This window comes from Lithobates pipiens, unplaced genomic scaffold, assembly GCF_037356315.1.
Source record: "Lithobates pipiens isolate NorthernLeopardFrog02 unplaced genomic scaffold, aLitPip1_a1.2 Scaffold_55, whole genome shotgun sequence".
Lineage (NCBI taxonomy): Eukaryota > Metazoa > Chordata > Amphibia > Anura > Ranidae > Lithobates > Lithobates pipiens.
Genome location: NW_027507877.1, coordinates 2,274,618 through 2,291,008, shown reverse-complemented (window position 1 = coordinate 2,291,008; position 16,391 = coordinate 2,274,618). Strand labels below are relative to the sequence as shown.

The window sequence follows — 16,391 nt, the reverse complement described above, 5'->3', positions numbered from 1 at the left end:
TTCGCCCGGCGGTCGTTTCGCGGCGAATTCCGGTCGTTCGCCATCCGCCCGATCGGCGGACTATTGGCGCCGTTCACCCGGCGGACTTCCGCGTTTTTCTGTGTAAAAGAACTTTTACCTATGATGACACATCCATCATGGGGTACAGGACAGCCAATTGAGATATGACAGCACATGGACACTTGGACATTTCCCCTAACTTATAAATACACCCGATCCGGCAGCCATTTTACATTCTTTCTTCTGTCACTATAGGGAGAGGTTGCTGTGTGGAGTAGGGAGAGATAAATCGCTAGCTATTTGGTACATTTTCAGGACTGGTATAGGTGTTAGGTGTATATAGGTTTGCTGTGCTACTGATTGTTGCAGCAGCCTGAGTGTCTTTTGTCAGTTTAGAGAAAGGGACAGAGCGCTGTGTCTGCTGCTATTTTAGGAACAGCCAGATTAGTCATCATCATCATCATTAGCTGTTACTATCAGGTCCACAAAAGAGCTATTCGAGTAACCAGTAATTGTTCCAGTCTCCTCTGTTTTTCCAGTTTGTATAGGGAAAGGGAGGAAGCAGTGTGTCAGGCAGTGAGGGTCAGTTTAAACAGTTGCTGTTACTATTAGTTCCACAAAGGTTCTTTTCAGGACTGGTATCAGTGGTATGGTAATAGGCTTGTACACGTATAATATTCTTTCTTCCAAATATAGAAAGAATATTCACATGTGATGAACCCCTGGACTACTGGGTGGGCAGGCTTGACCTCTGGCCAGAGCTTGCCCAATTTTCAATGGAACTGTTGGCTTGCCCCTCATCCAGTGTCCTGTCCGAAAGGACGTTCAGCGCAGCAGGGGGGATCGTGACCGATAAGCGTACTCGCCTAGCTCACGACAGTGTTAACTACCTCACATTTCTAAAAATGAATGAGGCATGGATCTCGGAGGAATTCAACACATGTGACCAGTAGACCATGTATATGTCTATAAACAATTTTTTTAATCAAGCACACAGACCTTCTTTCTTCATTTGGCTCACTTCCTTGTCCAAAAAAAGCACACCGTACTATATGCCCCTACCCTCCTCTTTGAAGAGGTTGAGCGGTGTCATATTTCTACTGGGGCTGCTTATTATGAGGGGCTCACACCATCCCTGTGCTGTGCTGACTTACTCCTGGGGCTGCTTATTATGAGGGGCTCACACCATCCCTGTGCTGTGCTGACTTACTCCTGGGGCTGCTTATTATGAGGGGCTCACACCATCCCTGTGCTGTGCTGACATCCTCCTGGGGCTGCTTATTATGAGGGGCTCACACCATCCCTGTGCTGTGCTGATTTACTCCTGGGGCTGCTTATTATGAGGGGCTCACACAATCCCTGTGCTGTGCTGATTTACTCCTGGGGCTGCTTATTATGAGGGGCTCACACCATCCCTGTGCTATGCTGATTTACTCTTGGGGCTGCTTATTATGAGGGGCTCACACCATTCCTGTGCTATGCTGATTTACTCCTGGGGCTGCTTATTATGAGGGGCTCACACCATCCCTGTGCTATGCTGATTTACTCCTGGGGCTGCTTATTATGAGGGGCTCAAACCATCCCTGTGCTGTGCTGACTTAATCCTGGGGCTGCTTATTATGAGGGGCTCACACCATCCCTGTGCTGTGCTGACTTACTCCTGGGGCTGCTTAATATGAGGGGCTCACACCATCACTGTGCTGTGCTGACTTACTCCTGGGGCTGCTTATTATGAGGGGCTCCCACCATCCCTGTGCTATGCTGACTTCCTCCTGGGGCTGCTTACGGTGCAGGTGTCAGTGCTGTATATCACGGTGCTGATGTCAGTGCTCTCTGTCACGGTTCTGCTGTCAGTGCTGTATATCACTGTGCTGGTGTCATTGCTGTATGTCACGCTGCTAATGTCAGTGCTCTCTATCACGGTGCTGCTGTCAGTGCTGTATATCACGGTGCTGGTGTGAGTGCTTTATGTCACGCTGCTGATGTCAGTGCTCTCTATCACGGTGTTGCTGTTAGTGCTGTATATCACGGTGCTGGTGTCATTGCTGTATGTCACGCTGTTGATGTCAGTGCTCTCTATCACGGTGCTGCTGTCAGTGCTGTGTATCACGGTGCTGGTGTGAGTGCTTTATGTCACGCTGCTGATGTCAGTGCTCTCTATCACGGTGCTGTTGTCAGATGACTCTATCAAGGTACAGGTGTCATTGCTGTATGTCACGCTGCTGATGTCAGTGCTCTCTATCACGGTGCTGTTGTCAGATGACTCTATCACGGTGCAGGTGTCATTGCTGTATGTCACGCTGCTGGTGATCATCTCCTGCACCCTCTTCTTTGCCTACCCTGGTCCCTGACCTTCCGTCTCCTCCATTGCCTTCATGCGCTCCACAGTCCTGAATTGTCAGAACAATTTCCCATATAAAAAAAGAATGCTTGTAGTTGTCGATCCCAGATTCACCTCATACATTCTGGGATAATATTCTGTACTCCTCCTCCTGGACCTCTCTGCTGCCTTTGATACGGTTGACCACCCCCTCCTTCTCAAAAAACTCCACACCTTTGGTCTCCGTGACCGTACTTTACGATGGTTCTCTTCCTACTTATCCAACCGCACCTTTAGCGTTTCTTACAACTCTACTTCCTCCTCTCATCTTCCTTTCTCTGTTGGGGTCCCCCAAGGTTCTGTTCTTGGACCACTCCTATTTTCAATCTATACCTCCTCCCTGGGTCAACTGATAGCCTCCCACGGCTTCCAATATCACCTCTATGCTGACGACACCCAAATCTATTTCTCTACCCCTCAGCTCACTCCCTCTGTCTCCTCACGTATCACTAATTTACTATCGGATATATCAGTCTGGATGTCACACCACTTCCTCAAAATCAATCTATCCAAAACCGAACTTATAATTTTTCCTCCCCCATATGCCCCTTGCCCTGATCTCACTGTCAAAATTGATGGCACAACCATAAGCCCATCCCCACATGCCAAGGTTCTAGGTGTAGTCCTGGACTCTGAACTCTCCTTCAAGCAACACATCCAATCGCTGTCCAAATCCTGCCGCCTCAACCTCCGCAACATCTCCAAAATACGCCCCTTTCTAACCAATGAGACAACAAAGCTCTTAATTCACTCGCTGGTCATCTCCCGCCTCGACTACTGCAACTCCCTTCTCATTGGCTTACCTCTACATAGTCTATCACCTCTTCAATCCATTATGAATGCCGCTGCCAGACTCATCCACCTTACCAATCGCTCGGTCTGCTACTCCTCTCTGTCAATCCCTCCACTGGCTTCCGCTCAGCCAAAGAATTAAATTCAAAATACTAACAATTACATACAAAGCCATCCACAACTCTGCCCCCAGCTACATCACTAGCTTAGTCTCTAAATACCAACCTACTCGTCCTCTTCGTTCCTCTCAAGACCTCCTGCTCTCTAGCTCCCTCATCACCTCCTCCCATACTCGCCTCCAGGACTTTTCCAAAGCCTCCCCAATCCTATGGAATGCCCTACCCCAATCTGTCCGCTTATCTCCTACTTTATTAGCTTTTAGACGATCCCTGAAAACACTTCTCTTCAGAGAAGCCTATCCTACCCCCACCTAACTGTATTTTCATTTTCTCCATCAGCTCATCCCCCCCCCACAGTTATTACCTTTTGTTTCAACTTGACCCTCCCTTCTAGATTGTAAGCTCTAATGAGCAGGGCCCTCTGATCCCTCCTGTATTGATTTGTATTGTAAGTGTACTGTCTGCCCTCATATTGTAAAGCGCTGCGCAAACTGTTGGCGCTATATAAATCCTGAATAGTAATAATAATAATAATAATAATAATAATACATGTGTTATGTCATTGGCCATGTGGTGGGACTATGTTTGCACAGCTAATAATTATTTTGTGGCTGAAAATTTGACCTGTAGGTTTGAAACGTTCGCCTCCCATTGAAGTCAATGGGGCCCGCCGCGAACGTTCCGTTTCGCGAACGATCGGCCTCGTTCGCGGTCCGTGTTCGCGAAACGTCCCGTCGGAAGTTCGTCCATCACTATTCATCAGAGCCACAATCAGTTTAAAATTACCTTTTTCCTTTAGAAATGTCATTTTGCTGTGGTATTGTTCTAAACACAGGAAAAATGTGCCACTTTACAGGCATACTATAGACACCCACCAGGAACGATATTATTTTAAAAAAATGCATAGATACATGTCCCCTGGGGCAGGACTTGGGTCCCCAAAACTTTTTTATGGCAATAACTTGCATATAAGCCTTTAAAATGAGCACTTTTGATTTTTCATGTTAGTGTCCTATGGACTTTAACAGTGTTCTGACAACTTTTGAATTTGCTGCAAACACCGCATATTGTTCGCTGTTTTGCAAACAGGCGAACACCCAATGTTCGACTCAAACATTGGGCTCATCCCTATTTGTCAGCAGTTAAAGTTCATTTAATGGTTGATGTCCCCAAGTGGGTGTTGAATAAATCAAAATCAGTGGCATCACTAGGGTTGGTGTCACACCCCAATAAGGCACTGAGCAGGCTAGCACATCAGTGAGGCTCTCCCCACGTTTTAGTTCTCAGTGACCCAATTATTGTCCTAATACTGTCCTTAGTCACCCCAATATTGTCCTAAGTGACCCTAATTACTGTCCTCAATGACCCAATTACTTTCTTTAGTCCCCCCAATAATGTCCTCACCCCCCATTAATGTTCCCATCCCACCATAAAGAATGACAGCAGTGCCAAAGCTAGGGTGTCATCCGGTTGCCACCTGACACTCATGCCTTTTAGGCTGTCAGGATAATGTTCAGGTGTGCTCACAGTATAATTGTAACTGGCATGAGGTATGTTTGTACCTTGTAACATAACCAATAGCTGCTGCGAAACTTCTTCCTTTGTTGCTGCTGTATTATCCTTCTGCAGTGTGGACAGGGTTAAACTGAATATTCATTAATACAGAAGGGCAGCAGCCATCTTTAAGAAAAACACTTTGCAGTGCTCTTCTAAAGAGTGTCTCCAGTGCAAGGGCAGCCCTCTTGGCTGGAACTGGGTCAGTCCTGGAAGGGCAGTGATTGGCTGCTGAAACAAAGCAAGGAGAAGAGGGCCTGTAGTCTGCTGAGAGGGGTAGAGAGGTGTTAAATGAGATGGTGAGAGAAGAAAAAAAAAAGACTGTACTACTGGAATAAATGAAAGGACTGGACTGCTGACCACAATGAATGGAGATCACAGAGTGTCTATTCCTTGCACAGGACCTTGCCTCAGAGATGGGAACTTTCTCCCTGGGAAGGTGTGAAGTGTGATTTTGTTGCCTGGTGAGATCAGATTGCACTACAGAGCATCCCCACCACTGGTAAGGAAGGAAAACGTGGACTGTCTCAGCAGGATTGAAAGAGAGAAATCATAGGAACTCCTATCACTGTCTGCAGGCTTGAACTGAGTAAGAGCAAATGTCTGGAGACCTAGAAGAGAGCGCTCTGGGCGTGGTGAGAGACTGAGATTGCCAAGTTATTCTGTTGTCTGCTGGGAATGGTTGGGCTTTCTTCAAGGGCCCCAACATTCCCAGCCAATGTAATATATATATTTTTTTTTTTTCATCATTTAAAGGCCAGTGGGATACAAGTGGGACTGTAATAACAGGGTAGAAGTGTCTTTATATACTGTTGGTAGGTAAAATAAATTCAGTTATTGATAGTCAGACTACTGTAGATGATTACCCATATCTCTGAGTAATGTTTTTGTCCTTTTGATTGTTTGCATAAGTAGACTTGCTAATCTTCTCTTCTTTTGGAAGACAATGGCCTAATAAGTTCTTTGAAATACACCAGGGTGTGTTAGTAAGTGCTGGGTGTCATGAGACCAGTTCAGCTGATGTTCAGTCCTGCGCATCTAATGCTCGTGCACATGTTCCAGCATACAGACAAGCTGAGGTAAGTGCTCTGACTTCTCCTTTGCAGGTATGCTGGGGCAGCACAAGCTAGTAGTTAGGAATAGGAAAAACCTTGCACATGTATGGTGGACTTTGAAATGTTAATTTTGCATGCAGTCAGCAATAAAGTTGATAAAAAATAATAAAAGAGCCAGTGTATTTTATTTTTATTTTTTAAATAAAATTAAGCAAAGTCCCCCATCTGCCCATGCTTGCCCACAAATGCATGCTCCAGTCCCTCACACAGGGGCGCTGGCCCCCTAATCTACATGTGGGGTGCTAGGCACATGGATTCTAATGAGGCGTGTTTGTTTTGTTTTTTTAGACACACATGGATTAGAGCCAGAGGCTCCAGTTGGCTTAAAAAAAAAAAAAAAAAAAAAGGGGGGTGGGCTCGGGGCGCAGTGCACTATACCCCTAGACCACCAAGTTGTGTGACAATAGCAAATTAATAGTCAATATTTTCTTTGATTCTCCATCCAATCATGAAGCAGGTCCTGAGACTCGTCACCTGGTTGGCTGAATAGAGAAGCAATCCTATTGGCTGAGAGGGGGGGGACGCAGAGGAAGCCCTTGCCCAGCCTAAGCCCTGTTAGGTAAACATAGCAAGTCAATCTCTTTAGAGAGGAGACTGGCCAAAATCTTAGCAAAAACATTTGTATTGACATTCAGAAGGTAGATTGGCCGATATGAAGCACAATCCTGCAGGTTAACCAGCTTGGGAACCAGTGCAATAAAAAGCCTCCTCCATAGATTCAGGTAGCGATGCCAATGATTAATTACTTGGAAGGCTGCTCACTTTAGTGGCAAGTCTGGGCACAAATACAAGTGAGTGCAATACTTTGTTACAGTCTAGGAAACTGTTCCAGGTCTCTTTATTTGCTGTGTATAGTAGACTCTGATTCTTGGTTCTTTTCAGAATTCTGAGATAGGAGCTGCTTTCTGGCATTGAGCCAGATATACAGATCTGCACCATTTAGAGGCTCTCCCACTAAGCAGAAACATCTTTTACTGAGGTCTGAACTTCCGCTTCCTTTAGGACCATGCACCTCCCTCTCATCCCATCAACTCCCTCCCATAAGTGCAGGGAATGTTTTTTGCTGTGAGTGGGGATTAGTAGCAGTTTGGAGCCATTTAGAAGCAAATCTGCTCACTTAGATGGCCATTGGCTTTGGCAACCAGAACACATGACCCCCTCAAAATATTGTTTCTTCATCTCAGTTCAGGTTTATTTTAGTACATTTGAATATATATTTTGTGTGCAGATAAAGGGAACAGTAATGGGCACCTTTTTCATACCCATCTAAGTGAAAAGATTTTTTTTTGGAGCATGGAGGAAAGAGTCACTTGAATTCCAACTTAAAGTAAAATAATTGGTCTTAAGAATCACTTTAAGGCATTATGTGCATGAAGGTAAAAAATAAAATCCCATGATCAGCTCCCCCAGCCCCTCTTAAATGCCTGGTGCCTCTTGCTTTAGCACTGTGCCCATCTTCAGTATTGCTTCTATCCCATTTCACACAGTTGCAACAGTGGGAACCATTGGCTCCTTATGCAGCTATTAGAATCATGTGAGGAGAGGGCAGGGATAAGCCACACTGTCTATGGATGCACACAACCCAGCTTAGGATCATGAAACAGCTTGCTATGAGGACACTCAGAAGAAGAGAGAAGAGTTGGCAGCAGTGATAAGGGACCCCAGACGAGGTGGTAAGTGGTTGCTCTGTGCAATACTGAAGCACAGAGCAGCTAAAGTTTAAAAAAAAAAAAAAAACACCCCCACACACTTTACAAAGAACATAAATGTCACACTTGCCTCCTCTGTGCAAGGGTTTTGTACGGGGTGTTCCTGATCTTCCTTTTCGGAAGGCCCTTGGCAGCGCTACTAGCCCATCTTCATTGGGTGCCCCCACAGAGATCCAATTTCCATGCGGGCACCTCTGTGGTGGTATCGAGTCCTGCTGCATCCATTGACAGCAGGACTCGCCCCCGTCCCAGCTCCCATGTCACCTGATTTTATTGAAAGCAAGAGCCAATGGTTCCGGTTTCTATCAATCTATCCAATGAGGACCCGAGACAGTGGCTGGACTAAAAATGTGCCAGAGTTTAATTAAAAAAAAAAAACATGTGGGGGGGGGGGGGGGGTACTGCAGTACAAACTTTTACCTTAATGCATATAAAATGGTGAACAAACATGGAGGGTTTACTATTCCTTTACAGCCACTTTAACATTCTAGTTTAAGCCATTACATCAAACTCATAAAAACAAAAGCAGCCAAGGAGCTTTTAAATTAACCGCTTCCCGACCAGCACACACAGATATGTTTGCAGAATGGCGCTGGTGGGCAAAAGGCATACAGGTATGTCACCTTTAAGTGCCACTGCTGGCAGCATGTGGCCGAGCGTCCCACAGACCACCATGATCGTGTCACAGAAAGGTAGAACGGGGAGATGCTTTTGTAAAAAAAGCATTTCCCCCATTGTGCCTAGTGACAGGACAGAGATCACTACTCTCAGCGGGAGTAGTGATCACTGTTGTGTGTTGCAGCCCCTCCCCCCAGCTAGGATCACTCCCTCGGACACTTAACCCCCTTCATTGCCCCTTAGTGGTTAACCCCCTTCACTGCCAGTGTCATTTACACAGTAAATAAATGCATTTTTATAGCACTGATCACTGTATAAATGACAATGCCCCCCCCAAAAAAAAACCCTAATAAAAATGACAGAACTATTCCCCCCCCCCCCCCCATCTTGTAGACACCAACCTTTGCTCAAACCAATCAATATACTTCTATTGTGATTTTTAACAAAAATATGTAGAACACATAGCAGCCCATGAGGAAACCGAGTTAAAAATTGGTTATATATTTTAGGGATATAGCAAAAAAAAAAAATGGGTTTAACAATTGTTGCTCGTGTTTATAGTGCAAAAAAACAAAAACACACACACACAAACTAGGCGGTAATCAATTACCACCAAAAGAAAGCTCCATTTGTGTGGTGGAAAAAAAAAAAAAAAAAGAAGTGGTCGGTTTTGTCTGGGTACAATGTCACATGACTGCGCAATTGTCAGTTAAAGTGACGCGGTGCCAAACCACAAAAGGTGCTCTGGTCAGGAAGGGGATAAATCCTTCCAGGGCTGAAGTGGTTAAGTAATCCCAAAGATACATTCCAGGGCCAAAACTCCATTGGGACAGTAAAAGTTTTAGAAGTTGTTGCAAAACCCTTTCAGTTTAGCCAAAATGCACCCCCAGCCAGACATGACTATTACAGCACAAACCTCCAATATACATTCTATCCTATGTACACAAAGAAGACAAACATGGTATTGTAACAAAGTAACAATTTTATTGCCATATACAAAAACGTGATTTTTAAATATTGAAATACATTTTAGATAAACATTGGAACCCCTTACCAAAAAATCCCTTGCCTGAGTTTGCAGGAAAATAAATGGATATGCACAGGGCCGCCATCAGGAGGGTACAGCCCATACACTTGTAAGGGGCCCCAGCGTCTGGATGTGAGAAGGCGGGGCGGGTGCAGAGGAGCTCTGTGGACGCTCCTCTATGTGTACGAGTTGGAAGGCTGCTGCTCTGGCATGAGCCGACATTGGGCTCTTTGCTGCCACCTCTGGCCATTCCCTGTATGTGCATGCCTCTGCATATGGAAACAAGAGCTGGGACTGGAGACACCTTACAAGTAAGGGCTGTTGTGCAGGGGGGGGGGTGCGCCGTGTGTGACTGTGTACAAGCCTGTGTGTCTACATGTGTGCAATTGTCTGTGTGCATACATGTCTGTGTTCTCGTCTCTGCACATGTCTGTGTACGTGCTCATCATATATAAAAATACGTGAGTGATGCTAGGAGCATACGGGTGTGAGAAGGGGGCTCAGAGCGTACGGGTGTGAGAAGGGGGGCTCAGAGCGTACGGGTGTGAGAAGGGGGCTCAGAGCGTACGGGTGTGAGAAGGGGGCTCAGAGCGTACGGGTGTGAGGGGGGGGGGGGAGCTCAGAGCGTACGGGTGTGAGGGGGGGGCTCAGAGCGTACGGGTGTGAGAAGGGCTGAGGCACTGAAGGACTTGGTGGGACGGCCAGTGGGCGGGACCCTTGGGAATGTTGGTGTCAGGCTCAGGGGGGGGGGGGGGGGGCAGGCCTAAAGCTGTGTAAGGGGCCCCAAAATTTCTGGTGGCTGCCCTGGATATGCATAATAATCCCAACCACCAGTGTCAGAACCCGAGATGTCCATCTTACAATCGCAGACAGAAAAAGTATATCTAGTGGTACTTGGTCACATTCAAACATTTATACAACTTTGCTGAATTATTTAGGATGTTCACAATCCTCAGGATTCCATTGACAAATCTTTAAAAACAACTTTTAATTTGTTTGTCTTAATGGTCCTCTACAGATTTCATCCAAAGTGGTGGGCATTGCCCGTTATGTTGGGCACGTCTCCCGCTGGTTACTCCTCCAAACACATTGTTGGATTTTGGCTTGGATCTCCCCCATGTTGCTCTCCACATTTTTCTTTGCTATGTCTAGCAATTCATTCATCATACATGTGTCATAGGAAGGAACACGTGCAGCATACTTCTTGATTAGTCTGCGGATTTTTTCAGCCTCTGAAAGAAACGTATCAGATTGTGTAATGAGATAAAGGACAATGGAAATATCAATGAGATTTTTATAAAACTTCTCCGATATCTTTCAAAAACAGGCCTGCATATAGTTTATAAATATTTCATGAAACATAAGGTTGTCAGTTTATTCACAAGAAAGCCGACATTTGTGCTTTAGTTCATGTCAAAGGGAACAAAAATTTTATGTTGTAATAGTAACCATGACGACAATGCATTTCAGGAGCGTGTCCCCCCTTTGTCAAGACTTGATAAAGGGGGATACACACCTGAAACACGTTGTCATCATGGTTACTAATAAGACGCCAAGCCGTGTCGTCCGGCAGCTCTGACTTTGTTCTCCTAGTAGGCATTGGCTTCCATTCACTATGAGCAAAGCTGCTCCAGCCAGTCCATCCCAAGCGGAGAGTGTGATCCTCTCAAGCTTTATCCTGTCATACATCTCCTGCCTGTGCATATCAGTGGTCACTCTGTACTCCATTATCCTGCACTGACAGGTGTGGGAGGATGGGCTGCTCCATCCTGGATCATTGCAGATTGGCACATGGAATGCCAACTTATACACAGAGGACTTCTTTACTTCATGGCCTCCAGATACCGCTGACATGCCCCTTATCCAAGGATGGGAAAAACACCCCGTCTGGTTCGCAGCAGAACTACCGCACAGGGGAAATGTTCTAACCTGAACGGTGAACCCCATTGAAGTCTATGGGAGCCAAGCAAACAGGAAAAATCTAATGTGCCCACATTGAAGGCTTACATGCAAGTAATTGGCCATAAAAGGGGTATGAGGGTCCGGGTACTGCCCTGGGGGGCATCAATAGTTTTTTTTATTTTTTTATTTTTTACTTTTTCAGGAGCAGAGATTTTGATCTTTAACCACTTAAGGACCGCAGCATGCCAATGTACGTCATCAGAATGGCATATACAGGCACGTGCTTGCCTTCCAGCAGGTGGGGGGGTCCGATCGGACCCCCTCCCACTGGATGCGGCGGTCCGTTTTGCTTCTGGAGCGATCCGGGATGAGGGGATGGCCATTGGTTTCTGGCCACCCCCTCTCGATTGCTCCTGGCGAATGAGAAGCTTCCTCCCGCTGTGTATAGTAAACACAGGCAGGGAGGAAGTGATGTCATTCTCCTCGGGGCGGTCTTTTTGACCAGACTATGAGGAAAACAGTGAAGTAAGTGCACCAAACACTACACCAACATGTAGGCACACAACCCCCCCCCCCCCCCGATCACCCCCGCCAGTCACAGTGTCATTGATTGCAGTGATCTATTTACTGATCACTGCATTCAGTGTTAGTTGTGACATTAAAAAAAGTGTCAGGGCAGCCCCCTACCACCCCCCCAATAAAGGTTTAATCCCCTGATTGCCCCTAGAGTTAACCCTTTCACCCCCTTTTGCCAGTGTCACCAAGCGATCGTTTTTCTGATCGCTGCATTAGTGTCACTAGTGCCGCTAAGTAGCTAGTTATTTTTTTAGGTTCACCGCCAGGTTTTTATAGCGTTAGGTACCCCCATATACTACCCAATAATGGTTTTAACCCCCTGATTGCCCCTAGTTAACCCTTTCACCAGCGATCACTGTATAAGTGCAACTGGTGAGCCTGGTTAGCCAGTTATTTAGGTTCCCGGTCAGGTTTTTATATAGCGCGAGGAACCCCCCATATACTACCTAATAAAAATTTGAACCCCCTGATTGCCCCTAGTTAACCTTTTCACCAGTGATCACTGTATAAAAAAAATAAATAAAAAAAAAGTGTTACGGGTGACTCTGGTTAGTTTGCCTTTTATAGCATCAGGGCACCCACCATTTATTACCCAATAAAGGTTTAACCCCCTGATCACCCAGCGGGTGATATCAATTAGGTTTTAGGGTCAGGGTCTGTGTCGCCCCAGGCAGCGCTAGGTTAGTGCCAGTACCGCTAACACCCACACGTAAAGCATACACCTCCCTTAGTGGTATAGAATCTGAACAGATCAATATCTGATCAGATCTATACTAGCGTCCCCAGCAGTTTAGGGTTCCAAAAAAAAAAAAAAAAAAAAAAAAAAAAAAAAAAACACATTGTTAGCAGGATCAGCCCAGATACCTGCTAGCACCTGCGTTTTGCCCCTCTGCCCAGCCCACCCAAGTGCAGTATCGATCGATCACTGTCACTTACAAAACACTAAACACATATCTGCAGCGATCGCAGAGTCAGGCCTGATCCCTGCCATCGCTAACAGTTTTTTTTTTTTGGTAGAGTTTTATATTTAAATCTGGATGGCAGTGCTTGGTTTTCGGGGTCCCGTACGTGGCTAGGCTCCCGAAAAGTCCCCCACATGTGGTATCCCCGTACTCGGGAGAAGCAGCAGAATTTTGGGGTGTAATTTGACTTATGCCCATAGCATGTGTGAGCAATATATCATTTAGTGACAACTTTGACAAAATTGTAAAATTCCTGCAACTTGTGGCAAAATATTAATTTCATGGACTCAACATGCCTCTCAGTAAATAGCTTGGGGTGTCTACTTTCCAAAATGGGGTCATGGGGGGGGGGGGGGTTTGTACTGCCCTGCCATTATAGCACCTCAGGAAATGATAGGCAGTCAAATTAAAAGCTGTGTAAATTCTAAATAATGTACATTAGTTTGTAGACGCTATAACTTTTGCGCAAACCAATAAATATACGCTTAGACTTTTTTTTTTTAACTAAAGACATGTGGCTGAATAAATTTTGCCCTCAATGTATGACTAAAATGGAGTTGATTTTTCTTATAACAAAAAGTAGAAATTATTTTTTCCCCCCACAAAATTTTCGGTCTCTTTCCATTCAGATCGCAAAAAAAATAAAAAAAATCCCCTTGAACTTTAAGCATCCCCTAGATGTACTCAGTCACATGGGGGTAGAATCTAGGGCCCCCCCCTCGTTAATGGAGGCTGCCAGATTTCCATAAGCCCCCCACCAGCAGACCCTCACAACCACTGGCCACAGTTGTGGGGGAGGAGACCCTCGTCTCTTGAGAACAAGGTGCTTTGGGGTGGGGGGCAGGGCTGTGGACTGTCATCTCATCTTGTTGGATATCAGAACCAATTGTACTTTATTCCTGAACCCTATGCCCATACATTTACACAAACCACAATTTCCATTGAAGTTTGTGCCATTACCTGCCCTCCTTTTAATGTTTGCACAATATTATACTATAGACTTGGATGTGACTTAGTTTAAATAAAAAAAAAAAAAAAAAAAAAAAAAAAAAGAAGGGGGAAGAAGAAAGAAAAAGGGAAAAAAAAAAAAAAAAAAAAACAGATATGTCCACTAATAAAGGGTTAAATTAGTACTACCCCTATTGAGTCTTTATTAAGGTATTAGTGCTGTAACCAAATACCATATACAAACGAAAACAAAAAAGGCAGTTGGATTAGCACGGACTGCCAAAAGCATTTACTTTGGATGTGACTTAACTGTACAGAAACAAACAGGGTTCATTAAGTCTTTGTAGGTGCCGACAGCCCAATACAAAAAAATCTTTTGCTGGCCGAGATGCAAACATTAGGAGGCGTCACCCATCAGTAGGGCAAGTACAGACCTACAAGGGGATTACATTTTCTGATAGTCTGATTGGAGATGTCACTGCCCCACCTCTCTGCCTCATCCAAAGAATGCTTTGCAAGAATGCCAAAGAGATCTCCAAATGATGAATGTGCCGAGTGGCCATTCTTAATTCCACAATGCAACAGGACAGCCTCTGGGCATGGGAGAAGGGAGCCAGCAGTGATCATAGTAGTAGCCAGTGGTGGCTGGTGCCCAATAATGTTCTTTGGGGGGGCAATACACAGCCAGACACCGACCCCCCACACTTGCCAGACTCCTTTGCCAGCCCCACTTAACCCGTCCAGATCACAGCCCCCCACATCTTTCCAAGTCCCAGCGGATGCTTTTCCTCCCAGCCACTCAGGACTTATGACTCCCGTCCAGTTAGGAGTCAGGACCCACTCCCTGATTGTCTGGGTGGAGAAACAGGAAGACATTAGCAAATATAACTGAGCCCACACTTTTTGAAGCCAATTAGAACCCTTAGGCTCTAATCATGTGCTTCAAAAGAAAAAAAAAAAGAATTGTAATCCATGTGTCTGGTGCCCTGCATGTAGATTAGGGGCCGGGCGCATAGATTAGGGGGGATGATACCCCTGCATGAGTGCCCGCCACTGGTAGTAGTGGTCTCCTACAGTGATTTCCAGCTTCTAAAAGTGATCCCACAGGTATGGCATATACAGAATTGCATTGGTCCAAGCTGGAACTAAGAAATATCCATACCTGGAATGCAGCCTATAGCATCCACCAAGCTCATAATACAGAGAGTGAGACAACTCCATGAATACACAAGACGTATTGCAGGACTTTCCTCTGTAAACTCACCTCCACAAGTCTGGGCGTTGAACAGAGGAAAGTGCATCACATCGGGAGTCTCATTTCCATCTCCTTCAAAGACGTAGCAGCTTTTAGTTGGAGGATCCTCATAAAGTTCTCTGGTATTTACTGGAAAGGGAATCCGGTTATCCTTACAGTAGTCAGCTGTTCTTTTCAAAGTCTAAAGAAAAAAAAAAAAAAAAATTAAATCCCCAAAGTACATACAAAAGAAACAAAGGAAGAAGAAAGGTCAACACCAAATGGCAGTTCTAAAACATAACACCGGAGAATGGAGAGTTGCATCGAATGACCATAAAATTTGGTTACCTCAAATGGATCTCCAAGACTGAAGTCAAAAGATAAAATCAGATCTACTTTGCGATGAGGAGGCAACACTAACGGGTACGGAGTATTAATTTCCAACCCGGCATCCACCAGATGGAGGAGCTTTTTATCAGAGAGGTTGCTGCTTTCTGGGATTTTATCTGGAAAATAAAACCAAATATATTACACACAAAGAACCCCACACACCTTTACAACTATTCTCAGGTCCCCTGCCTCCGGATTAAACAGGTAAAACTATACTTAACCCTCACACAAACCTTGTGAAAGTCAGTTGCAGATTTTATTAAAGTGTCAAACAAGTTTTAAATGCAGAAGAGGGTCCAAGTATAATAAAACCTGTGCGCCAATGTTTTGTCTTATTCACACAACAATCAGGAAGAAAAAAAAAAAAAAAAAAAAAAAAAAAAAAAAAATGAAAAATCCCACACTGCCTCTATTATGTGCCATCTAGTTTTCACAATACATGTTGGTTTGCTTACAAAGATATTTCTTTAGAAATAAATAAAAGAAAATGCAAAACCACCATTAAAATTATAGGTATTGGAATTTCCATTCAAATTTGTCTGTTTGTGAACATAAATACAAATCTGAAGTTACAAATTATCCAAAAAAAAATCATGTCACATCTAAACAAAAATGGAACAAATAAAAGGTTTATTATAATACATTTTAGATAAGAATTTTCTGAAACCAATATGAGTTTCTGATGTTACAGCATTTTTTTTTATGTGCAGCCAAAATTTGAAAGGAAATTCCAAATAACTATAATTTCATATATTTTTGGATTTTCAAAACATTTTTTGAAATTTGAAAATCTGAACTTTCAAAATGAAAATTTGAACACCCAAAAATCTGAAATAAAATTATAGGTATTGGAATTAACTTTCAAATTTGGCTGGTGAACGTAACGAATCTGAATTTATCCGATGCTATGAATTTTCCTGAAAGACCAAGTTAGACTTACCGGTAACTTGTTTTCCAGAAGTCTTTCAGGACAGCACCTGAGAGATAGCGACTCCTCCCTCCTCGTTAGGAAACACCTTCTTCCTCCAGACTTTAAAGGGAGGCGCCTCCCTACCACACATCAGT

General features: G+C 44.5%; 1 protein-coding gene across 1 annotated transcript in view; it reads right to left on the bottom strand.

Annotated features, from left to right (window-relative positions):
* Nucleotides 1-9,970: 9,970 nt before the first annotated feature.
* LOC143957712 (cytosolic phospholipase A2 gamma-like) overlaps nt 9,971-16,391 on the bottom strand; it is a 56,648-nt gene continuing 50,227 nt past the window's right edge. The window contains exons 17-19 of the mRNA XM_077467407.1: nt 15,285-15,442; nt 14,967-15,138; nt 9,971-10,546 (exon numbers count right to left, since the gene is read on the bottom strand). Of these exons, the coding sequence (XP_077323533.1) occupies nt 10,362-10,546; nt 14,967-15,138; nt 15,285-15,442 (515 nt within the window). The 3' untranslated portion in view covers nt 9,971-10,361. The remainder of the gene's footprint in view (nt 10,547-14,966; nt 15,139-15,284; nt 15,443-16,391) is intronic.